The sequence below is a fragment of the Raphanus sativus genome, chromosome 5 (genome assembly GCF_000801105.2).
Source record: "Raphanus sativus cultivar WK10039 chromosome 5, ASM80110v3, whole genome shotgun sequence".
Lineage (NCBI taxonomy): Eukaryota > Viridiplantae > Streptophyta > Magnoliopsida > Brassicales > Brassicaceae > Raphanus > Raphanus sativus.
The window spans coordinates 37,580,615-37,606,279 of record NC_079515.1 but is presented as its reverse complement, the minus strand read 5'-3'; the positions used below and the strand labels follow the sequence as shown (position 1 = coordinate 37,606,279).

The following is a 25,665-nucleotide window of genomic DNA, read 5'->3' as shown; positions in this document are numbered from 1 at the left end:
TACAAAATAATTAATTAGAAAAAAATACACTAATAATCAAAATTTATTATTATTTTTTTAAATTTGTATGTATGAAAATTTTAAACCTTATTCTTTTTTCTTTCTGAAATAGAGGGGTTAATTTTCTATAGACCATCTAACATCATCTAGCTATTTCTAAACATTGCATGTTATTTAGTACTCAAAAAAAAGCACACTAGAATATAGATGTTTATTACTTTTAACTAGAAAAGGCAAAATAAACCAAGAACATGAAGCATATTTCACATCCATGGATCATGTCTATCCCCAAAACATAACAACAAGACAAGGAAACAAACTCAGGCTCTATACATGCAAATTGGTTTTATTTTAAGGGAAGAAAAAAAAAGACAAGAGAGCTACAAAAATGCAGTAAAATTTGCTATTTTCTTGAATCAGTGATGCAACCCGTTTCCATTGCTATACACATTGCTGTTCTGGTAAACACTCCCCATTGCTGGTCCATTAGCCACTCTTGTGTTCGTAGAAACTTTGTTCACTTTGCCACTTGCTTGCAGAATTGCTTCTAAACACCCAGACGCTGCTGCTATAAGACCTGTTTGTATCATAAGTGTTTCTTAGTAAACACCATCACCACATGTTCTTGTCTAAATGCTAATATAACCAAGAAATTACCAACAAACAATGCAGAAGGTTTTCCAGGTCTTGACTTAAACTCAGGGTGGAACTGAACACCCACAAAGTATGGATGGCTTTGTAGTTCCACTATCTACACATAACAACAACATGAAAGCATTCAATTACTGTTCTAAGCTCACTTCCACATTAAACAGGAGGTTCTTAAGAGTATATTACCTCCATACGACGCCCAGTCTCATCCTTGCCAACAAATGAGAGCCCAGCATTCTCAATTTCTGATATCATATCTGGATTCACCTGGCATTAAAAAGAAACATTCCACTTTCAAAACTCAGGAGAGAGCTCAAAATATGCAGAATAGAAGAAATGCAGCAAAAAGATATTACCTCATATCTGTGACGGTGTCTCTCATCAACAAACTTTGCATTACCGTACCTAAAAAATAATCATAAGAAGTGAGTCCTAAGAGCTATATCATGTGCTAGTATATCTTAAATGTGTTACTTACAACTTGGCAGACTTGCAATCAGGAACCTGAAAGTGAGTCCTCCTTGACCCTAAGCGCATTGTGCCTCCCATATGAGTCGTGGATCCCTTAAAAAAATAGAATGAAGAAGACACTTGAGAAACTGAAACCATGTAATCAGTCAAATGAAAAGATGATACGGTCTAGTACTTCTGGCATAAATATGACGCAAGGGCTTGAAGTTTCTGGTTCAAACTCTGTGCTGTTTGCATCCTCAAAGCCAAGAACGGAACGGGCAAATTCAACAACAGCCAGCTGCATTCCTAGACATATGCCAAGGAAAGGGACTTGATTTTCACGTGCGTACTTTGTAGCTAGTATCTTTCCTTGCACTCCTCTGTCACCAAAACCTCCTGGTACTAGAATCCCATCAGCACCCTGCAACAAGAACAATGCTCTGAGTCATTCATGCTTACTGAATTGGTGTGGCAGACTTTGTTAAAATTGTCTTACCTTCAAAAGATCCCATGCAGCTTTATGGACATCTGGCGCCTGCAATGGTAAGCCGTACAAAGGCTCATGAGATTCAATACAAAATGAGAGCAAAGAAGACAAGACTCACTTCCTGTGCTGTAATCTCTTCAAGGTCACTGGCTGCAACCCACTCTACAACAAGCTTCTTGTGACATGCCACAGAAGCATGCAAAAGGGCCTGCAGACAAATGAGGGCATGAACTAAAGGTTGGGGTCAATGGTTTGATCAGGTTAGAGAGATTTTTACTTACCTTCAACACGGAGAGGTAAGAATCAGTAAGGCCAGTGTACTTTCCAACCATAGCAATTTTGACCTGTAATAGAAGACCATTGAGAATCAACAATGGGTTCCATTATATTTAGGCCTCGATTGGTACAACAGATGAAGAAGCAGTAGCAGAATGCTGTAGAAGCAGTATGCCGTAGAAGCTGTATGTTCTCACTAAATTTTTTAATAAAGTGATTGGTAGAGCAGTAGCATTATATAATTTTAAAATTATCATAAAAGTTGGTATATAATATATTTATTTTAAAATAATATATATTAAATTATAATATATATTAATAATATATTTATTATTAAAAATAATGAATCTTATTTAATTTTATAAATTAAATTAATTTTTAAATGTGAAATAGTGTTATTTAAAAAATAAAAAAACTATTTAAAAATAAAATTTATTTTTGGAAAAAATAATTTTGATAATATTAAATAAAATAAATAAATTTTAAAAAGTAATTTATATAAAAATTATCATTATTTATTTATTGGTTGAGAAATAAATGATCCATATATAACATTATCATAAAAAATAATCTATGACATATAATTTATTTATTTATAAATATAAATGTGTTTATTTTATAATATATAAATATATATTATTTTATGTATTTTATTAAAAATAATGAATGATATGTGTAACTATATAAGTTTTATTGTATTTTAAATGTGAAATATTGTTATTTTAAAAAAAAAAATAATTAATCACAAATTTTAGCCTTTTTTAAATATAAATTTATTTTTGATTATAAGCATATTTTTATATTATTAAACACACATAATTTAATTACATATAATTATTTTTGAATATATATAAATTCAAAATGCAAATGTTATTTCAAAAGCTTCATATGAGAATATTGAGCAAAGAGCATTTGGAGAGCATTAGCATCTTGTAAATGCTTTTCTAAATGCTTTTATGAAATATTGATTGGATAATAAGGAGCATAATGCTAATGCTCTGCCAATCAAGCTCTTAGACACATTGGCATCATATATAGAAAAAGTTGACTAACAGGATCTTGCAGTGTATCATAAATTTTAGTTCTTGCAGTCCATTCTGTCACGTCAGCCTCTACAGTTTTGCTGCAAAGAGACAAATGTCAGTCAGTTGAGAAAAAGTCATCTCAAACAAGCTTATGTGTGATAGTGGAACCTAGAGCAGAATAAATTTACACTTATAGACAAAGGAAAATCGAAAACATGGTATAGAGACAAACCCAAGGAGGTTCAACTCTCTTAAGATTGCTTCATGAACCTTTTGATCCTATTTGAAAACAATTTGAACACCAAAAGATCAGAGCATCGCAACAAGATCCTTTTGGGTTTCATTAGTAAGGTTAGAAACTACTCAAGCACAAACTTACTTACCCTTAGAAGCAGTGGAACATGCCAGATATTTGGAACATCATAGAGCGTTACAATATTCTCTTCCTATGAAACCAAAGAAAAGTAGAAATAGTGTTCACTTGACGAGAGATAACCTCTCTGCTCTAGGAGACTATGAGGTTAGATTAGAAGACAAAAACCACATACAGGCACATGGCAAAACTGAGATAGCTTCGTCTTGACATTGTCTTCAAGTGCCTGTTACAAAACAATAACTGATAAAATGAAAAAAAAAACTATGGATAGTCGTTAACACTACAGCACATGAGAAATATTGGAGAGACAATTACCTTCGTGCTGCGACATGCTAGGATATTTGGTGTCAAACCAAGGCTCCTGAGTCGTCGCACACTATGCTGAGTTGGCTTTGTCTTCTGCAGCACAGATGTTAAACCTCAACTGTTACAAAATCAATAAAAATAGAATCTCCATTGCACAGAAACTTACCTGTTCACCAACAACACTGAGAACAGGCACAAGGCTCACATGAACCAAGCAGAAGTTATCAGGTCCTAAAAAACAAAATGACAGAAAGTGAAGGAGCTGATAACAAGTAAATTCAAAAAAAAAGTTAATACGAACATTGAGCACACAGCTCACCAGCTTTATAATAGAATTGACCGAGGGCCTCGATGAAGGGCATAGATTCAATATCACCTACACATAAAAAACATAAATAAACAAAAGCCTCTCTTCTAACAATATAAAGCAAGCAAAGAGTAACCTATAGTCCCGCCTAATTCAATAACACAGACATCAGGAGGACCTTCCTTCCCATCAACAGGAAGGTTAGCTACTCGCGCAATCCACTCTTGGATTGCGTCAGTAATATGGGGAACCACCTTAAAGAAAGTGAAAAAGCTTTGTTCAAACCACTGGACCAAACTAGAAACCTGATGAAGTTTAATAACGTATGAAACCTGTACAGTTCTTCCGAGGTAGTCTCCTTTCCTTTCTTTGTCAATAACTGACTGCAAAAAAATCAAAGCTAAAAGTTTGTTAAACATGAGATTAGCTACTATTGAGGTGGTAGACAGTAAGTAACCTGGTATATCTTCCCGGTTGTTAAGTTGTTGTCACGGGTCAAAGTACTGTTTAAAAACCGCTCATAGTTTCCAAGGTCCAAGTCCACCTCTCCACCATCATCCAAGACAAATACTTCTCCATGCTCAAACGGAGACATTGTTCCAGCATCAGTATTAAGATAAGGATCTGCGCAATAAAAGAACGTAAAATGATCATCTTCACCAACAAAGTTAAGTTTCATCATTTATACAAATTAGCGTAATAAGTATGGTTTACATGCAATCACAGAGTGGAGAGAAACAGAGGATGTAAAATGAAACTCTACCAATCTTAATGGAAGTAACACGAAGGCCAGATGCTTGAAGGAGAAGTCCAATGCTACTAGCAGTGACTCCTTTACCAAGCCCACTCACCACTCCTCCTGTCACCAAAACATACTTCATTTCTCGTTTGTCTCTCTCAACTTTCTTCTTCACCTAAAATCATCAAGAACAGAGAACACGGTAAGCATACAATCATTTTCACAAAGAAAGAGCACAAAGGCTACCTTCACCGTAAAGCAATGGCCTTTCTGGATTTTCAAGGCGGCGGCCTATAGCTATAACCTCCGAGTCCCCTCCTTATTTAAACCAAGAAAAAAAGTTTATTTTAAAAAGTTTTGTTTTTTTAATATTTGTTATAGTACAGTAAAACTGGAATTTAGGGTTTATATTTGCTGTATAGGAAACTGTGCGCCCAATTTGAAACCAATCAGAATTTAGAGTCCTTCTGTACCACTCTGATCGTTTGTCCTTTTGTCACTAATAGAGGCATTCACATGTTTCATCGAAAAAACCAACTTAGAGACAATAGTCAAACATGTACTCTTCCTTTAACTCTGTTTGATGTCTTCTTCAGCTTTGGACCCACTTTTGATTTACCAGTTAGCACCGACATGTTTCTTGCCGAAGAAGCATGTTTTTTCAAGAACTGGCTTGTCTCTCTCACATACTGTTACATCTGTATGCAATGTACGCTTTGAATACAACTTTGTTTCTGACTTTACCGATTATTTGTTTTCAACATCATTTATTACAAAAGTACTGAATCATTGAGAAGAGAGAGGTAATGGTCAAGACAATAGGAGATTGTTTGCCTAAGTAAAATATGATCACAACAACTCTCTTATCTTTTACACTAAGCTGGCTACCTCATTGAGCCGTGTCAGTTCCTCCACCAGCATCAGCTTCTGAAGTGGTTTTAGCCATCACCTCACCCGGAGGAGGATGGTCAAAACTTAGCGGTGTCCCAATAAAAAACAAAAGATGTTAGGCCAACCAATTAAACCTCTATTTCAGTATCCTTGAGCTAAGAAAAGCACATGGGAACACAAACAAGCCATCATTGAGTTTATGTAAAATGCTAGAAATTCACCAACAAGCTACATGGCAATATTAGACTATGTTCTATGCTTTTATGTTTCGTTAAAGCTATGTTCTTTATGCTGCAGTTAACGACCACAAGAATCACACGATAAGCAGAGGAAACGGAAAGCTCAAGACTTTAAAGCTTTCTAATTGTAGTAAGAGATATTAAAGATATTTGGTTTATAAAGTTTGGAGCTTTTCTGTTATTACATAACTGAATAAACACCGAAGCTAAAACAAAGTAACAGAACATAGCTCCTGCTTTAGACTTTTAACCTTAGTTTTTTTTTTGGTGCAAATGGTTAAATACTTTTAACCTTAGTTAATGTCTTATTGACTCTTTCAGTGGAAGAGACCTTTTTTCGCTGATCTTGTCTGGTTGCAAAGTCTTAGCTTTGTTACTTTGTTTTAACAACAATTTTGGCATGTTTTCCAAGTTCTCTCCTCACACCCTTCGATGCTTAGTAGACAGGAATCCATAAAACATAGTAAGCTCTTGGTCTCTCTCTCTGATCATCAAACATTCTTCTCTTGGTCTCTCTCTCTCTCTCTGATCAACGGAGAGAATAAAAGTGGAATTGTTCTCGACGCCGTTCAAGTCTTCTTGAGCCGTTGCAATGGTCGTAGAAAAAAAAGCGATAAGGAGAGACCGACCCGGGAATTTATGAACACATATAGTATTGGGTTTGATCTCTGTACTTCAAGAATCTGTCATGAATTCATGGGCTTATTTAGTAAAGCCTTCTTATTGTTAATTTTATCCAATTGTAAGAAAATTATTTTCTGATAGATATGTAAAAGCAAATTTGCATTGAAATTCACAGTTATAAAAGAAAAAGAAAAATCTTTGTGATGACACATAAAACTGACTAAGAGAATCTTCGACCAAAATACTTATTCTAAAGGAGCAAAACCTCAAAATAAAAATTTGCTGGTTGATTAATGCAACCATTGAATTTTCAAAAAATCTTAAATTTTTATTGATTTGTATTATAGCCTTTGACATTAACAAAAGTTACTAATAGTAATAAAACTTCACAAATATATATAAAATATATATTTTAATATATTATACAATAGAATCCGGTTAGCCGATGAATTCTTGTATTTTGATACCACTCGTAAGGTATGTAACATTTAAATATTTATGTAATTTGATTTAATAATGTTAAGTTTGTTTAATTTATTTTTATTTTGTGTGAGTTTTATTTAATGTATTTTGTGTAAATTTTATTTTAATGTTATATAATATTTATTCTATTTTATTTGGTGTATTTAAATTATTTTAAATAAAATTAGTCGATGTATTTTTGAAAGAAAAAAAAAATGAATAATATTTTTGAGATTTTGAATAGCAAAACTTCAAATTTGAAGTGTAACTATACAAAATTTCAAAATTTGAGGATATCAAATTGAGTTGAAATGACAAATATTTCAAAATCCGAGGAGTTGAGGTTGAGTTAGAGATGTTTTAAATGGATAGTTTTTTCTTCAAATTATATGATGAGCAGAAGGAAGGGAATATGAGCTGTGTTTGTGAATAAGGTCAAAGAGATATATACAAAAGAAAACCAATTATAAGATAGGTAGATGATCCGGAAGTTACGCAAATGGAGGGGCATGGATGAGGTCACAATAACATTACAAATCTTCTCCTTTCCTTATACGATACGTTTATACACTCTTTAAGTATAAAGGAGTTTGGTCCATTGCAACGTCTCTACATCTCTGAATGATTGATTAACATATAAAGAAAGATCCAGTGATGAGGCCGTTTGGTAATAAAGAAAGTTTGTTAAGACTTTTTTTATTTATGTGTCTAACCACGGATTACATTCATACCATCGACCGCGCGAGCTCAATAAACTACCTGTTTCTTCCACATAAAATGGATCAAAGCTTCTTTTTTTCTTTGGAACGGAAAATGGATCATACCAAGTGATCAGATATCAGGGATTATATACATTGTTTAATTACTTATTATTTACTCCTCGCCTATTCATTTTCACGTTTATCATATCAAAAACCTCCCCCAAAATGGTATTAATGACTATCGAACAAAGAAAATAAATATTATCACGTGGCTACTTGCTTGCAACTGTAAAGGGACGTCGTTTTTCTATACTTGCGGCGGAAAATCAACACCGGCCTTTGCTCCCTTTATCACATCTATATCATTTTCTAGATGCATCCGGCCTTGTCATAAATAATAGAATACCACTAATTAAAAACAGTTTTACTAGACTTCCTTTTGATATAGCTTGTCAACAGCTAATCTAGACGTCCTTCAATAAATATTACACATTTATACAGTATTGTCGTGGATACATCATACATTTTACCATCTACCTTATTTAAAACTATACCGCGTTCCTGTTACTTGTAAGTTGTAACTTGTAACCTATCTACATTTAGTTTTATTTAAATCACCGAACAAACCCGTGATCTAATAAATCAAATAAAGAAATTCAGTTTAAAAACTTCAACTCAATAATGTCTCCATGTATTAATCAACAATGTCCAGTTTTGACGACACAAATGACCCAAATTATTTTAGAATGATGCCGCCATATGCAGTAGCCTAAGGCTCTAAGCTACATAGCGTTTTTCTTCTATAGCTTTTATTCCAATTGTTATGAGCCTCCATCGCAAGTTAAGATAATGCATGAGCAGTGCATGACAAAGTCCTTAGGGTTGTATTTTTTGTTTTATAATATGGTACAATCCTAGGGTTGTAATATTTTTTTTTCTTGTCGTCACCTTAAAGATTGTTATAATTGTATAGTTACTGGATGCAAACTGGCAGTTTTAATTAATCTTCCTTCATCCACTGTCTTTGTCGTGCATTACATATTTTCCGAGCAGTTAGGATTTTCTACTATCTATAGCTTTATTACTTTTATAATCTCAACTGAGACATTGGGTGCCACCAATGAGTAACAAAAGAAAAACAAATCTCACTGTTTGTTTAATATAAATATATATATTCCTTCTGTTTCTTTTTATAAGATGTTTTAGTATAAACACACAAATTAAAAAAATTACTAAAAGCATTTGATTATAACAAAAAATAATCAAAATTAATTAATCATTGCTATTCTGAACAAGTAAGACAAAAACTATACATTGCCTTTTTATATATTAATAAATTGTTTAAAAAATTGTATAGAAAGTTTCAAAATATTATACAAATTAAAACAAAATATTCTCTGAAACATCATGTAGAAATAAACAGAGGGAGTGTTATTTGATGAACAAATCAAATAGCCAAATACCATATAACTGAAAACAATAAAATTGACAATTGACAGTGCTGTGGCTTGGAATGTTGTTAAACGCATCATACTGTACACGCATCTCTCTCAATTTGGATAATCCAATATAGAAGTTTGTCATGTTTTGTGTCTTTCTCTGTCTTATAACTCATTTTTTTTTAATAATTCTAAAATTTGAACAGATGAATATAAAATATAATGATTTTTAGAAGAATCCAAGGGTGCAACAGCCAATCAGTGACACTAAGACAGCTCCTAATCTTCCTCTGGCCCTTGTGACTTTGACCCACTGCCCCTGGCCTCTTCTCCTCACGTCTATCCATCCATACAAATATTTCATATACCTACTCTGATACACCAACCATGTCAAAAGACTTTTAAAAAAATGATAAGACGAAAAATGAGTGGAATTAAACATTTTTATTTAACTTTGATTAGCTATTAGAATCCTGAATCTTATAAATTTATTTCTTTTTGTTAATAGATTAGTAAATAAATCAATATTGTTAATTTTTGTCTTAGTGTTGCTTAAACTCTTAAATATGTATCTGAATTAGTGTCAATGAATATAGTGTGTTATAAATAGAAAAGAAAAAAAAAACGTTTTGGAATAAATGCAACATTTCGGCCATAGACAATATTACATAAATAGTTCCGCAATATTAAAAGATTTGGAAAGTAATCGAACAGGCATAGATATTCAACGCGAGCATATGTTGCATTTGAACTGTTAAGAGTTTAGAGTATTGCCAATACTGAGAAAACATCCTCAAATGTCTCCTTTTAATATACTAAAGATGTTTGTAGCTTTAAAAATTATTTCATTTTTTAATTTTGTTTTTTGAGTTTGGATGTTATGTTTTGAATTTTGGATTAAAACAATAATATATTCTAAAATTTATAAATAAATGCACTCTACACAAAATAGTGGTTTCTAAAATTAAAAATAGACTTCCTTGTTTGTTACACAAAAATGTCATTTAAAATTTCAATTCACTTTAAACTTAATATTAAATGTAAAATGCATTAATTTTATAAATAATTTTATTTATCTCAGTAATACTATTGGTTAGATATATATAATTACTAAAGTATAAGTTCATTTCAATTTTTTTATTTGTGTGAAAAATGTCACAATCTTCTCAAAACAGAAGTAATTTTCTAAAAATGAGAAAAATCAGATAATAAAAAACTAACTATTAAGGCTTAAATTAATGAAATATAAAACCTCAACTTGCAGCACAAGGACAGCTCAAGAGAGAGAAAAGAGAGAGAAAGTAGATCTCCGGCGGTCGGCCGGCGCGTACGCGTGTGTGCCGCCGCCGGAGACCGTCATCTTCAAGCTATAAGTATCTGCATGTGTCTTATCTTCGTTTCCTTCGGCATCCGCCTTGTCTGAGTTCTGGCCAGCCACCGCCTTTGGTGTTCCTGGTCTGGAGTAAAGACGCAGAGGTTTGAGGGTTTCGAGCGATGAAAAGGTCCGATTGTTTTAGAGTTCCGGGAGGGAAGGCTACAACAGCTCCGCCGATGCCGGTTTCAGTCGCTGAGAGGCGGAAGGTTCCTCAACTTCGCCATCGTCAGCTCAAGCTCCCGGGAAGTAAGGGCTCCGTTAGCCTTACGTCGCCGGCTTCAGGTTCTTCTTGTCTGTGTATTTCGGATCCAGTTTGGTTGGTTCATGGTTCGGGAGATTTTCCCGGTCTCAGATCTTTAAGGGTATAAAAGTTCGCCGCCGGTGGAGATCTCAGTAGAGTGGGGATGCTCGCCGACAAGGTTTCAGTGAGGTGAAGAAGAAATTGGGGTTTGCGGTTCACTTGTCTAGAGTGTGAAGTGTTTCAGAGGCCGAAGAGATCTCGATATTTCGATGGTATCTCCCGGCGTGAAGACAATGTGACGGCGAGTAGTTGAGATCCCTTTGTTTGAAGAAGCTTTTCGTCGAGAGGACAAAGCTAGTAGTTTTGGTTTGTTTCCGCCGGAGGCTCTGCAGGTTATGAGCTCCGGTGAGTCGAGGTGTCGGTGATTGTGCTCCGGTTCCCTTCCGAGTCGGTGTCGACCAAGTTGAGACGGCGGCATTGATGTTCGTGCTGACGATGCAGATGCATCCACGTGTACGGCTGCTGGTCTCCTTGACGCGTTTCTCGACCTCTGTCGGTCGGGTGGGTTTTAGTGGCCTTGTGGGCTCTTTTTTGTTTTAGCGGTGACGCCCTTTGTTGTTTTTGGGCTTTGGTTTTCCTGTTTTGGACTTCGGTTTGTTTGTTGGGCTAGGCCCACCCCCTCTTTCTATAAATCAATTTGATGGCAAAAAAAAAAAAAGGCTTAAATTAATGAGAGAGAGATCATGATGTATATAAATACTCTGTTTTAGAAACAGAACCGAACAGGGGAAAAGGAAAAAAAAAGGAGATGAAGAGGACAAGAGCGCTCTTGTGTCTCATTCCCATCCTCCTTACCGCCGCCGCAGATTCCACGGAAGATACGGCAGTGCGTCTCAAAATATCACATCGGGACACTCTCTTCCCAACATCATCCCACCGCATTGAAGACATTATCAGCGAGGACCAGAAGCGTCACAGCCTCATAACTCGAAAACGAAAGACCAACGGAGGAGGAGCAAAACTGCCATTGAGATCAGGTTCCGACTATGGAGCGGCGCAGTACTTTGCTGATGTCAAGGTTGGAACGCCGGCGAAGAGGTTCAGGGTGGTGGTGGATACAGGGAGCGAGCTGACGTGGGTGAACTGCAGGTTCCGAGGGAAAGGAAAAGGGAAAGAGAAAGAGAAGAAACGTCGAGTGTTCAGAGCAGAAGAGTCTTCGAGTTTCAGACAAGTTGGATGTTTGACTCAGACTTGTAAAGCTGATCTCATGAATCTCTTCTCCCTCAGTAATTGCCCTACTCCTTCAACTCCATGCTCCTACGATTATAGGTACTTCATCTCTTGATGATAGTGACTGCATTATAGATAAATCAACACAGAAATGTGATTAAGTAGAGTCTAATCAGGAGTCTATTAAGGATTACTTCTAATTACTTACTCCATCCTTTTAAAGTTATATTTTGTTTAAGAAATCATCATATAAATTAAGAAAATAGCTAAATACTCAGTTATCTTAGATATGGCAAAAATAAATTAAGAAAATAGCTAAATACTCAATAATCTTAGATATGGCAAAATAGCATAAAAAGAGAAAAAAAATTACTAAATTACTCTAAACACTAATAATTAAATCATAACCCCAAATATAAAATTCTTTAATATCTTTTTTACTTTTAAAAATGCTATATATTTTTGAGAATTTTTGCGTGTGCTATTTTGGAATAAGAATATTCTCTAATGCTTTATAGTATTTTCAATATTCAGTTATATTCAAATCTTGTAGCATTTTCCATTTTATAAATGTAACTAAAAAGAAATAAATCAATAGAAAATGTCTAATTTATAAAACCTTTATTTTATAACAAAAGCTTACGTATAATTAATTTTGAAATGCAAGATGTATGTAAAACGAAGTGATGCATGATGACTGTAGAGCTGTAGTTATAGACATGTTAGAGCATCTCTGTTGGAGGAGAAACTCAAAATGCATATTTAAGTATAAAATATTATTATTCAAATATATTTAATTATGAAAATTGTTGAAAAATATGACCAGTTAACATGTGACCAACTGGAAAAGAGAATTTCAAATGGGTTCTCAAAGAATGTCTGCAAAGAACTCTTCACACCTTTTTTTATATTTCTCATCTATTTTTATTTTTCTTAACTGATTTATTTGCTTAGAACTCCATTCAGAATTCAACCATTGGCCATGCTCTTATTACGGAACACAAATTCACTCTTTAAAGGAACTGTGTGTGTTTTATGGAGAAAAGATATTTAGAGAAAGTTGGGTTGGGTGGTCATCAATGAGAGAAGAAAAGGGACCTCTTTCTCTTGTCACCATTTCATTGTCTCTACTTTTCCCAAACTCTTTAGAGAAGCCATAGATTTTTAGATGCAAGTGTCTGTAAGGAGAGGGCGTGAAATTAAATGTGCTTTGAGCTACAATTCATCGCATTACATAAATGTCACTTATTATGTGACTTGTGAGTTAGGTTTGCCGTTTGAGCCGCCATACATAAATTCTAAGCCTCTCTTATATATTGTCATTAACCCTAATGCAAATTCCCTAATCCATGTTATTTATACTAATATCAGATACGCGGACGGGTCATCAGCACAAGGAGTATTCGCAAAGGAGACATTCACAGTTGATCTCACCAACGGTCGTGTAGCTAGACTCCATGGCCTCCTCATCGGTTGCAGCAGCTCCTTCGATGGAGATAGCTTCCAAGGAGCCGATGGAGTTCTTGGTCTAGCCTTGAGTGATTACTCCTTCACTTCCAAAGCCACTAACCTTTTCGGTGGTAAATTCTCATACTGCCTCGTTGACCATCGCTCCCACAAAAACGTCTCCAGCTATCTCATCTTCGGCTCCACCACCAAACCAAACGCCACACGGACCACCCCTCTTGATCTCAACCTCATTCCTCCCTTCTACGCCATCAACATCATTGGAATCTCCCTCGGCGATGACATGCTTGACATCCCCTCGCAAGTATGGGACGCAACAAGCGGTGGAGGGACAATCTTGGACTCAGGAACCAGCCTCACGTTATTGGCTGACGCCGCGTACAAGCCGGTGGTTTCGGGGCTTGAGCGTTACCTTGTGGGGCTGAAGAGAGTTAAACCAGAAGGAGTACCGATAGAGTATTGTTTTGATGTCACGTCAGGGTTCAACGAGAGCAAGCTGCCGCAGTTGATGTTTCATTTCGATGGTGGTGCACGTTTTGAGCCGCATCGTAGAAGCTACCTAGTAGATGCTGCGCATGGAGTGAAGTGTTTAGGGTTTGTGTCGGCGGGAACGCCGGCTACTAATGTGGTTGGGAACATAATGCAACAGAATTATTTGTGGGAGTTTGATGTTGTGGCCTCAACTTTGTCTTTTGCTCCTTCTACATGTCTTTAGCTGTTCGTTTCTCACTTTGTGGGAGTATTACTTTTGATTAATTGGGAAAATATTGTTTGTTAATTGTTAGTGAATGAAATAAACATGTTTGTTATCAAATTTGTAATATATGGGACTTGTTGTTCACCTCTTCTTTTTGATAAAAATGTGAATTTCATTATTGAACTTGGATCCCATTCTGTTGTGTATGAGACCCAAAAAAATTCTAAAAGACTCAAAACAGAAGAGAAGAACTAGACTAATTTGATGAGAAAAAGCCTAGTACTAAAAACTTATCCATATAAACAAGGGATTTGAACTCTAAAAGGGTATAGTGACCCAAACCTTTGTTCATCACTTTAGAGCAAACTCATCCTTAGTCACAAAAAAAATTAGAACTTTCAACTAGAATTTAATGTCTTTTTACCAAGTATTTTATAGCCTAGTAAAACTTAAATTTGCACATGGCCTATTGATAAAGATTAGCCGGGCCTGCTCAAGACCCTCAAGTTGGTATGTTACAAACTTGAATGATGCAGGTTGGAGAAAAAAACAAGAAAGAACTTGTGTTTGTTTCCTTAGTTTACAAGCCACCCCTTGTCTCCTTTATTTTATGGACTTTTCTTGTATTTTATAGATGAATGATGAATCTATTGCCCTTTCATATGACTCAACACCACAACACAGCCAAAATGTAAGACTTAAACACAGCCAAAATGTAGACTTATTTTCATTCGGCAATGCAAAAGACTGGACCCAAAGAAGAAAGCTGTTGAGGCCAATTTTTCTAAGAACTATTCTAGCATGATCCAAAAGATATAAGGCCTAAAGAAATTTGGCCCATAGTTTGTTGGGCCGCTTTCTCTCTTTCATTCTTTTTTTTTTGTCTCTAGTGTTCTTCTTACTTCATAACATTGACATTGGCAAATTACAAAGACTCGTCATCTTCCCTACCCACTCTTTGGCAATATTTACCAATTGGCACGACTCATGAATCTCTACGAAGCTTCGACTTTTTTTCTTCTTCTAGAATTAAAAGGAAGGTGACTTTTAAGCCGTCTTCTTTGACCACGACCAGTCTTCCTTCATCTCGCTAGTCTCCTTCTCCTTTTTGTTTTCTCTATTTCCTCCGTCTCTGTTCACCATCTCCTTCCCCAAAAAAACCTCTCCTTTCTCTCAGCCATGCCTTCCAATAATACAGCATCCTCCAGCGCCGCCGGATCTTCCGATTCTTCCACCACTCGGAGAAACTCCAAACGGCCTAAGTGTATGTCTCTTCCTCCTCTGTATCCCCGTTGACTCTCTTTGCTCTATCTCTGTTTAATCTTTCAATTCATCTCTACCATCTGTAAATCCACTGTTTAGTTTCTTTTTATAATTTTATTTGCTTCTTAATTATAACAAAGCACCTGATCTCGCAAAAACTAGTTGCAGAATTGGTTTTTATAAGAATCTTAGCTAAGAAACCAGTTTTGTCGTTAGGGTTCTTACTTTCTCGTTAAAAAGAACTGAACTTTGTAAGAATCTAAAAAACCAAAAATAACTACTATTAGGGTTTTACTTTCTCGATTTAAAGAATTTAACTTTATATGATTTTTCAGCTAGTAAACAAGAACGTTATAGCTAAAAGGTTAACTCTCTAATGATTTGATTTGCAGATTCAAAGTTTACACAGCAGGAGCTTCCTGCTTGCAAGCCCATTCTTACTCCTGGTTGGGTAAATCTCTCATTCTCCACTCCAACTTGTTTTCTTTTTTTAAAAGATTTTAACTTTTTTACTTATGGGTCTCTCATTTTTTGGCAGGTGATTTTGACGTTTTTGGTCATCAGTGTTATCTTCATCCCCCTCGGAGTTGTTTCTCTGTTCGCTTCCCAAGATGTAAGAAACGACGATCTCTTCATCTAAACCCTAAATGTTTCTGTATCTCATATGTTTCGTCTCTTAATGTTGTTATAGGTTGTTGAGATCGTTGATCGGTATGATAATGATTGCATACCGCCGCCTTCTAGGGCTGACAAGGTTGCTTTCATTCAAGGAGCTGCTAACAAAACTTGTACCCGGACAATAGTTGTGAGTTTCCTACACTGTTTTCATTCTTTAAGACAAATGGTTACCCTCTGAATGTCTTTGTTTTTGTGTCAGGTTCCTAAGAAGATGAAGCAGCCTATCTACGTTTACTACGAGCTTGAGAACTTCTACCAGAACCACCGCAGGTATGTGAAAAGCCGAAGCGATGCGCAGCTGAGAAGTGTGAGAGACGAGAATCAAATAGAGGGATGCAAGCCTGAGGACGATGTTAACGGACAGCCGATTGTGCCGTGCGGTCTGATCGCTTGGAGTCTCTTTAACGACACATACGCTCTATCAAAAAACAACCAGCCTTTAAACGTAAGCAAGAGAGGCATTGCGTGGAAGAGTGACAGGGAACACAAGTTCGGCAAAAATGTGTTTCCCAAGAACTTTCAGATGGGCAATATCACCGGTGGTGGCAGACTGATTCCAAATGTACCGCTGAGTGAGCAAGAGGATCTGATTGTGTGGATGAGGACTGCAGCTTTGCCAACGTTTAGGAAACTGTATGGGAAGATAGAGACTGACCTGCAGGAGAATGATACGATACACGTGGTTCTGGAGAACAACTACAACACGTACAGTTTCGATGGGAAGAAGAAGCTTGTTTTGTCAACAACTAGTTGGCTCGGTGGGAAGAATGACTTCCTGGGCATTGCTTACCTCACGGTTGGAGGAATCTGCTTCTTCTTGGCACTTGCGTTTACCATCATGTACCTTGTGAAACCAAGGTATATACACATATATCATATGATTCTTATCCTTGGCTATTATAGATGTTTGATTTGGTGTTGGGGGGTTGTTTTTTTGCAGGCGACTTGGAGATCCTACTTACTTGTCATGGAACAGGGTACCAGGAGGAGGTCGGTAAACACAAAGACTGTATTCTGCTTATGTAAATCTCTTTTATCTTTTTTTTTTTGTAACACATAAGTCTCTTCTCCTGAATGTAATTTCAGCCAAAACCTGCTATTAATGATATGTATTTTATAGATTGTGAAATGCATGATGTAACAGTTGAAAGATTGCTACCATTACACAGATGAGAAAAGCTACCTCTCTTTTTTTTTTGCCCCTTCATCCATATTTGCTGCCTCTCTTTGCCTTTAACTATTGTTCTATCAAAAAGTAGTTCATTTTGTTGTATCTTGTTTTTTGAAGTCTTTGATAATAAAATAATTACTATTAAGATTCAAGTTATGATTATAACGGGTTTTTAGAATAAAGTTTATACTCTATATATAATGCAAAAGGAATTCCATGCATGTATTCTTTTTTTTTTTTTTTTGGAAAAATCCATGCATGTATTCTTGACAAGCCACCTTGATCTTGAACTTCGCAAACTTTAATTGGACCAGTCATATAAGGTCGGAGTAGACCAGTATTATTGTTACCATGACAATATAATTAATGATCCATCCACAGCCACATTGTGGTATTCTTATGATCCACAAACCTGCATGACATCATTCATATACATCTGTCTTTTAGATTGTGACATACCAAATGTGTATTTTCCAAAAGTCATATTTCGACAAAATAAACTGTAAACTATAGAAAATTGAATTACCACAAGGAAAATTGCAATTTATCAAAAAAAAAAACTTACTTTTTTTCTCTTTCAAAAAAATATTCACTTTAAATTGCAATTTATAAAAAAAAAACTTACTTTTTTTTCTCTTTCAAAAAAATATTCACTTTAAATTGCAATTTTCCAAAAAAAATAAATGCAATTTTCCTTGTGACTAGCAAAAGCAGAGGTCATTAATGTAGCAGTTGAAATGTTAAGAGAAAAAAAGTTACCGAAACTAATAAAAATCTTCCGGTCCACTCATAAAACCGAGATAATTGACTCTGAACCGATTCAATAAACCGAGTCTTTGCACAATGAAAAGAGATTCATCATCAGAGTCAGAGAGAGAGGCGGAACAAGACGAAAGTTGAAGCAATCGTGAAGCTCTCTCGAGAGAGTCTTCTTGAGTCACTCCTCTCTTCTAACAGGACAATAATGGTAACGCGCTTTCTCCTCCTTTTGATAAAAGCTTTGTTTCAAATGTCTTTTGCTTTTAGGGTTTTTGAGAATTACTCTAAAGTCCCTCACTTTACTGGTAATAATAATGATTCAATCATATATGATTCCCCCTTTTTTTTTAGCATAAGTTGAGTAGAAGCAACCGCGACAAAGTTCAGCAGTTCGTTGCCATCACAGGAGCTAGGTAACTCCCATCTTGTCTTTTAGTTTTTTTTTTTTTTTAATGCGGCGGTTGCCTTGTTTGTTACGGCAAGAAACAGTAACTAGTGCCTGTATCCTTTGTAGTGAGAAGAATGCTCTTCAGACTCTTAAATCAAGCGATTGGCAGCTTGAAGCAGCTTTCGATGTGTTTTACAGCAAGCCACAGCCTAGAAGCAATAATGCTGCTGGTGTTAGACGCTTGGAGGAGCTCTACAATAGATATAAAGGTTAAAGCCTACTATTTTGATCAAAACGGCGCAAGGTTATATTATATATCATTTGTGTGACGTTTCATATTTTACATTACATTTCTGCAGACCCGTATTCTGATATGATTCTAGCTGAGGGTATCTCTGTTCTCTGTAGTGATCTTCAGGTATTTTTTTTTTTTTTCTTCTTGAATATTTGATTTAAGAATGATTTAGTTTATATCTTATATTTTCCTTTGATAACAACAACTGACTTGAATTTTTTTTCTACAGGTGGAACCCCAAGACATTGTCACGGTATGTTTATTCTAAAACCTTTTCCTACAACTTTCTAGGCTGCGTGTGTTTGTTTCTTGTTAATCTTCTGACATTTAGTTAACTGTGGGTACTTTCTCCATTTTCAGCTGGTTCTTTCGTGGCATATGAATGCTGCCACAGCGTGTGAATTTTCCAAGGAAGAATTTGTCGGTGGATTACAGGCGTTAGGGTGAGTGAACTATTGTAGTCTTCATGTGATGCTGTGGCCTGTCCTGTGACCTCTTTGTTGTGGAGTTTTAACTTTAGGGTTAATTTTTCTGATGGCAGTGTAGATTCCATTGGGAAGCTGCAGGGGAAGCTCTCGTTTATGCGTTCTGAACTTAAAGATGAACGTAAGAAACAAAATTTGAAATAGCTATTCCTTACCCTGTTTCCTTTGATATGGTTTATGGATAGTTCCGTGTTGGGTGGCTGACAGACATATGTTGTGTAATGTTCTTCTTATTCAGAAAAGTTTCATGAAATATACAACTTTGCTTTTGGTTGGGCGAAGGAGAAGGTAATAAAAAAGCTTGATCTGAACTAAGTTGCTATCAGGAGTTGTTGTGACAGACAGTCAAGTGTAAAAATGTTTTCAGGGTCAGAAGTCTCTTGCTTTAGATACAGCGATTGGGATGTGGCAGCTGCTCTTTGCGGAAAGAGAGTGGCCACTGTTAAATCACTGGTCTGATTTCTTGCAGGTAAAACAAACAAAACACTCATTCGTCAAGGCATGGTCTGGTCTTATCATATTCTTGTTGCTTCTGATACAATCTTTGTTTTCCCAAGTTCAGGATCGTCATAACAAGGCGATATCTAAGGACACATGGGAACAACTCCTCGAATTTGCAAGGGTAAAAAACTAGAGACAGTTGTGTCATTGAGCTTACTTACATATTGATTGCAGCTAATGATTTAGTGGTTGATATATGGGATTGAAACAGACGGTGGATCCAGCACTGTCGAATTACGATGCAGAAGGAGCATGGCCTTACCTCATTGATGAGTTCGTTGAGTATTTGTATGACAAGAGCATTGTTGAAAAGTAAATTGTCGTCAACTGAGAGAAGTAACAGCTCTATTTTACAATGTTCCAAATCTCATTATTTTTTTTTACACTATACTTTTATGTCTCTTGTCAGTCTTCATATTTGTTCTGCTCTTCTATCTGTTTTTTTTTTCTTGTTAAGAGTCCAACGATCTGCTCTTCTATTTCACCGCAGGAACAAACAGAAAATAACTAAAAAGAAAGAAATATCACTACCATATTGAAATCGAAACATCAAAATATCATATTTACATTCCAGAAAGATAATAACAAAACTATCCAACATAAAAAAAATGTATATTTTACAAAATATGTAAAGATTTCGTTGTATTTAGTTTGCTTACAACTTTGTCTATAAAATACTAAGATAAGAAAAAAACAAATAATAACAAAATCATACGGAGGGTGATACAAATAATAACAAAAAAAGTGCTTTACATTTACGGCTAAAAATATAAGGTTACAACTCGTTTCAATCACCCTAAGATAAGCAAAATCATAATAAGTGGCACTGCTAGTCTCGACAAAAGGCGATACAAAGTCATGGCGTAAGATACTGATATAATGAGGAGTGAATCTGATGATTATGTTCTAGGAAGTAAATACAGAATACTACTTGCAGACTAGATTAAGTCAAATTTGACTGATTGATGTACGTCAGATTCTGCGGATCGATTTGGGAGGCGCGCTGAGAAAGTGTAGGCTATTCATGTAAAGAAAAGAAAGAACATGGATTACAAAAGCTTCTACATGAATCTAGAAGAGGGGATCATAAGAACAAAAAATTGTGTGAAGGAACAAAGTTTTAAAGTTGCAAATTGAGTAGCAAAGAGTTCCTACTGTGAAGAAAAGAAGAAGTAAGAAGTGATGCTTTCCACATTGTGTTTCCTCGATTGTCCTCATAACACACTCTTTTTATATTCATCTCCACCGTTTTATGTAATAACACACTCTTTTTAAACCGGGATTTCTAGCTTAGTTGATAAAAAGTTCATAGCTGTGAGTTCCGCCACCTGAGTTCGAATACCGGCTACGGGAGAATTAACATTTCGGCATGGCCAAGGATAAATGACCGACATGTGGCAACACATGACTAGTCTGAACCACTTCTGTTGGGCCAGGATACCTCTGTATAATTCAAAAAAAATCACACTCTTTTTATATCAATTTCGTAAGTTTTTTCAAAAGTTTTAACTAGTCAAGATAAAATATTAAATACCATACTAGAATATTAAATTCCAAATTGAAATAGAAAATTGAAAAATATGTGGAGAAATTAGAAAAAAAATCTAATAGCAAAACACCGAAAAGATAATAACAAAAATTATCATAATCTTATTCGTATTTTATGTTTAACACGTAAGCAAAATCTTATCGTTTACAAAATCTATAATAGATCTCACTGTTCGAATGATTGTTTTTAATCTTATACGAGATGAATTTCGTTTGCTTACGATTTCATTATAGACAATACTACGATAAGGAAGAACATAATATTTGAGATAAGCAAAATCATAATAAGTGGTACTGCTAATCTCAACAAAAAAATCCATACAAAATAATGACGAAAGATATTGAAATAATAAGGAGCGAATCTGATGACGAGGAGGATCTAGCATTTGAGATAAGCAGCAGTATCATAATAAGTGGTACTGCTAATCCCACCGAAAAGCAATACAAAGTCATAACGAAAGACATTGATATGATGAGTAGCGAATCTGATGATGATGATGATCAAGCAAGTAAATCTAGATTACTACGTGCAGACCAGGTTAGGTCAAATTCACTTGATCGGTTTATGAGACGTGCTGAGAAAGTTTGGGCAGTTTCCACCATGGAAAAGGAAGAAGATGAATCTCAAAAGCCTATAATACTGGAGACTAATCAGGGACCAGTAGACGAAAGAGTTGGTGATATGGTGCAGTTGGGACAAAACAACTATTTCATAGTTGACATCTTCGAGAAAGAGATCATTGAGTTGGGAGACAAAGTGGATCTAAACTTCAAGACATTCAACAACTTTGAAGCTGTTGATGGAGGCGCTCCTTCGGATCACCACCACTTCTACAACCACAGGTGTTGTTACTCCTCTTGCTTCTGCTTCTGCACAGACATTAATGTAGAAAGAGAGTGGGTTATTCTAAAGAGACAACTAGACTTGTGGGAGAAGAAGAAGGAAGATGGTTCAAAAAGAGTCAGCTTCTGTGTGAGAACTTACCGTCAGAGAAAAGAGCTGATGAGAGTTGCTGCAACCGTGACAAACGGTGGTGATCAGAGTCACAGCTTGTTGTTCTTTGACATTAAGTTCCCTAAGAGGTATCCATATCAAGCACCGAGCTTCTTCTACCATACATATGGTCTTCCTTTGAGTAATCTTGGAACCCAAAAGAAACTGAGACCTGAGCGCCGTTACAACGTATTGGATGTGTTCCTCCACGTCGAAGAGATTGTGATGATGAACACCAACAAGTCATATCATCAGATGGTGGATATGCTGAAACGCCCTCTCATGGGGTTTGAGGATTTTGTAAAGGGGCACTTCAGGAAGAAGGGGGCTTTTATTCTGAGGAACATGATGGATGAGATGGATTTGGACAATGAGAGGGGCAATAAGAACATGTTCTTGAAGACGTACATAGCCTTTGAAGACAATAAAGCTTATTGTGAGCATCTTCTTAACAGTGATCTTAAAGAAGAGCTGAAGAGGTTCAAGGAGAAAGAGTCTTCACCAAGCGAGAACCACAACTCTTCTTCATCTCAAGAGACATCCAGACACCAAAACTCCTGGAGCAAGTACTCATTCCTGTAGTTTTAATTACCTTTTTTTTTATTGTGTTTCAGATATTTTAATATTGGTAAGGTTCTTTTAAGACCAACAAGTACTTATTTGAAAAAAAAGATCATAGTCTTGAATAGGTAAGGTAGATGATGATTTACAGCAAAAGAAGTATACATCAGTTGGCCTCTCATCAAAAGGGTGAGTTTTCTAAACGGTGACAGTGATGGCTTCATCAAGAGCGATCACACCGGGAAGTACTTTGCCTTCCAAGAGCTCCAAGCTGGCTCCACCACCAGTGGAGATGTGACTCATGACTCCTGCAACTCCTACTTTCTCCACTGCAGCCACTGAGTCTCCTCCTCCTATTATAGTTGTCACTCCTTTCTCACTTAGCTCTGCTAGTTTATTCGCAACCGCCTGCAACAACCATCCATAACAATCCCAAACATGTTCATCATCTAACCATATGTTTTTTTTTAACTCTATGAAGAATCAGTTTCTTACCTCTGTTCCAGCAGCAAACTTCTCCATCTCGAAAACTCCCATAGGTCCATTCCAAATGACTGTCTGTGTTGTGTCCAGAGCCTCGTTGAATGTTTTCACTGAGTCCGGACCTATGTCCAGTCCCATCCATCCGTCCTCAATGCCTGATGCTGGCACAACCTACAAACATCCACTTCACTCAGAAACAAAACTCTAGCAAACCTTGCTGTCAAGAGAGAGAGAGAGACCTTGCTGTTGGCATCAGGGGCGAACTTGTCAGCAACCACAACATCGGTTGGCAACAAAAGAGAGACGCCTTTAGCCTTAGCTTTAGCAAGGAGAGACGTAGCCAACTCAAGTTTGTCTTCTTCAACAAGTGACGAGCCAACAGAAAGACCTTGTGCCTTGTAGAACGTAAAGATCATCCCACCACCAAGAAGAAGGATATCACACTTCTCAAGAAGCGATTCAATAACTCCAATCTTGGACGACACCTTGGAACCACCCACGATGGCTGCAAATGGTCTCTTTGGGTTCGAAACAGCGCCCACAAGGTAATCAAGCTCCTGTAAGAAAAAGTGAGAGTTAAAGGGTATGGTATACCAACCAAACCACCACAATGTAGCAAGAATCTCTCGACCTTTTGAAGAAGGAAACCAGCAACTGAAGGTTTCAAGAACTTTGTGACTCCCTCGGTGGAAGCATGAGCTCTGTGAGCAGTTCCAAAAGCATCGTTAACGTAAAGGTCAGCTAGTGAAGCGAGCTTCTTAGCGAACTCAGGATCGTTCTTCTCTTCCTCCTTGTAAAACCTGACGTTCTCAAGAAGCAGAACTCCACCTTCGGGGAGAGAAGCCACCAAGCTCTCCACTTCCGGACCGATACAGTCGTCAGCTTTCTTGACCTGCAAACAAAATTCACTCTCAAGAGATTTTGATTTATCACAGGAAGATGATCTTAGTGAGACAAAGCATGAAATCTTTTTTTACCTCAATACCTAGAAGTTCAGACAGCCTAGGGACAAGAGGAGCCAAACTGAACTTTGGTGTCACTCCCTTTGGTCTTCCCTGAAAAAAGATTGTTCAAACGCATTAACCCGTGTGGCAAAGTTTTTACTCAAACTAAACCTAAAATCTAACCAAAACTGAAACTTTTTTTTTGTTAAATTTGGCAAAATTTTCACAAACCAAACTAACCGAATGTCAAACCGAATTTGTCTAATCTTCAATTCTGCACAATTTTAAGCAAAAAAAACCGAACTAACTGAAAACCTAATCAACTAAACCGAACCGTCAGGCCTAGCTCTAAAATCTCAGGCATGCGATTAGTGGAGGAATATTCAAATGTAGTAAGTAGTAGTGTCCGAGAGATGATGATTTACCAGATGAGTAGAGAGGATGACTTTAGCACCATTCTCAATCAAATACTTGATCGTCGGAATGGCGGCACGGATCCTCGTGTCGTCAGTAATCGTCTGATTATCATCGAGAGGCACATTCAGATCAGCTCTCACGAAAACCTTCTTCCCTTTCAAATCAGCTGAGCTCAAGTCACCGACGCTCTTCTTCGCCATGGAGACGACTCCCCTGGTCCTTCTCCCGCGCACTGAGCGAACCTTTGAGGCCACGTGGAGGGAGAAACGGTGGGAGTCGAGGACGGCGGAGAAGCCGAGAGGAGAACGGCGCGCGGAGGGGATTGGTAGAAGGGAGGCGCGCGCGCGAGTTGCGGAGGAGGAGGCAATGGCTCCGGTGGAGTTGAGGAGGGAGAAGGCGGGACTTGCGGCGACGGAAGCCATGTGGAGGTTGAAGTATGATCAGGAGGAGATGAGACTGAGGAGAGAGTGTGCGACCAGTGTGATGTTTAGGATATTGGAAACTATTTATATTATTATCTTATCATTGATGAGTGGTTCAAAAATCGAACATTTATGGATTTTTTTTCTTCTTTTAAAATGATTTAAATTAATAAAATAGATTATACTCTCTATTTTATATAGGAGGATTTAATTATTATTTTATATTTCCACATATATGTTCGTTTTAAGTTTGTGCACACAAATTAAAAAAACATTGAATTATGTATATTTTCAAAAATAAATATAATTATCTATACACGTAACAATATTTCAACTAACATAATTATAGACTACAAAATATAAAGAATTACTTAACATAAAGAATTTTACATCAAAATTTTAAAACAAAATTTAAAACAAAAATTTTGTTTTACATGATAATTAAAATGAAACAGAAAGACTACTTTTTAAATATTTATCCTCACCAGTCACCTGATTTTTTCTTTGAAAATGAAAACCAAGTTTTTGAAATTTTCTTGTATCCAATTAAAGGAAAGACTCAATTTGTGGAAACAAAGTCGTTCTTTATCATCTTATTTTTTTGAACAACCGTTCTTTATCATCTAAAAAAAAGTCTGTCTTTAATCATTTATTGAACAAACAAGTTTTGGAATTCTCCTGTACATAACTTAAGTAAGACGCAAATGTTGTGGAAATTGACTAAACTATTCATAAACAAGACTTTTTACTCTTTGCGTTTACCGTGAAGA

General features: G+C 36.2%; 6 protein-coding genes across 6 annotated transcripts; 4 read left to right on the top strand and 2 right to left on the bottom strand.

Annotated features, from left to right (window-relative positions):
- Positions 1-192: 192 nt before the first annotated feature.
- Positions 193-4,968, bottom strand: LOC108859461 (uncharacterized). Its single transcript, XM_018633367.2, has 21 exons — positions 4,873-4,968; positions 4,645-4,795; positions 4,339-4,505; positions 4,214-4,264; positions 4,018-4,135; positions 3,894-3,950; positions 3,741-3,805; positions 3,584-3,667; positions 3,441-3,491; positions 3,276-3,338; positions 3,125-3,171; positions 2,921-2,990; positions 1,873-1,935; positions 1,710-1,799; positions 1,601-1,639; positions 1,298-1,525; positions 1,130-1,215; positions 1,008-1,056; positions 838-918; positions 658-751; positions 193-577 (listed from the first exon to the last, which is right to left on the bottom strand). Exons 2-21 carry the CDS (start codon positions 4,760-4,762, stop codon positions 417-419), a joined length of 1,782 nt encoding a protein of 593 aa, XP_018488869.2. The 5' UTR covers positions 4,763-4,795; positions 4,873-4,968; the 3' UTR covers positions 193-416.
- Positions 4,969-11,355: 6,387 nt separating this feature from the next.
- LOC130495233 (aspartic proteinase NANA, chloroplast-like) lies at positions 11,356-14,164 on the top strand. Its single transcript, XM_056986642.1, has 2 exons — positions 11,356-11,921; positions 13,194-14,164. Exons 1-2 carry the CDS (start codon positions 11,401-11,403, stop codon positions 14,002-14,004), a joined length of 1,332 nt encoding a protein of 443 aa, XP_056842622.1. The 5' UTR covers positions 11,356-11,400; the 3' UTR covers positions 14,005-14,164.
- Positions 14,165-14,935: 771 nt separating this feature from the next.
- On the top strand, positions 14,936-17,123 carry LOC108861510 (ALA-interacting subunit 1-like). The gene is made up of 6 exons (XM_018635387.2): positions 14,936-15,250; positions 15,642-15,700; positions 15,788-15,862; positions 15,941-16,054; positions 16,127-16,785; positions 16,868-17,123. The coding sequence occupies exons 1-6, from the start codon at positions 15,166-15,168 to the stop codon at positions 16,923-16,925; spliced, it is 1,050 nt and encodes a 349-aa protein (XP_018490889.1). The 5' UTR covers positions 14,936-15,165; the 3' UTR covers positions 16,926-17,123.
- A 799-nt stretch (positions 17,124-17,922) lies between these two features.
- LOC108861509 (uncharacterized) lies at positions 17,923-19,954 on the top strand. Its single transcript, XM_018635386.2, has 11 exons — positions 17,923-18,065; positions 18,209-18,270; positions 18,372-18,514; positions 18,605-18,663; positions 18,770-18,793; positions 18,901-18,983; positions 19,082-19,146; positions 19,264-19,313; positions 19,393-19,494; positions 19,588-19,647; positions 19,738-19,954. The coding sequence occupies exons 1-11, from the start codon at positions 18,063-18,065 to the stop codon at positions 19,840-19,842; spliced, it is 756 nt and encodes a 251-aa protein (XP_018490888.1). The 5' UTR covers positions 17,923-18,062; the 3' UTR covers positions 19,843-19,954.
- A 1,441-nt stretch (positions 19,955-21,395) lies between these two features.
- On the top strand, positions 21,396-22,654 carry LOC130495070 (putative ubiquitin-conjugating enzyme E2 38). The gene has a single exon (XM_056986080.1). It carries the CDS (start codon positions 21,403-21,405, stop codon positions 22,648-22,650), a length of 1,248 nt encoding a protein of 415 aa, XP_056842060.1. The 5' UTR covers positions 21,396-21,402; the 3' UTR covers positions 22,651-22,654.
- Positions 22,655-22,702: 48 nt separating this feature from the next.
- LOC108861506 (phosphoglycerate kinase 1, chloroplastic) lies at positions 22,703-24,958 on the bottom strand. The gene is made up of 6 exons (XM_018635382.2): positions 24,482-24,958; positions 24,090-24,167; positions 23,744-24,004; positions 23,352-23,669; positions 23,125-23,283; positions 22,703-23,037 (listed from the first exon to the last, which is right to left on the bottom strand). The coding sequence occupies exons 1-6, from the start codon at positions 24,893-24,895 to the stop codon at positions 22,828-22,830; spliced, it is 1,440 nt and encodes a 479-aa protein (XP_018490884.2). The 5' UTR covers positions 24,896-24,958; the 3' UTR covers positions 22,703-22,827.
- Between the last annotated feature and the right edge of the window lie 707 nt (positions 24,959-25,665).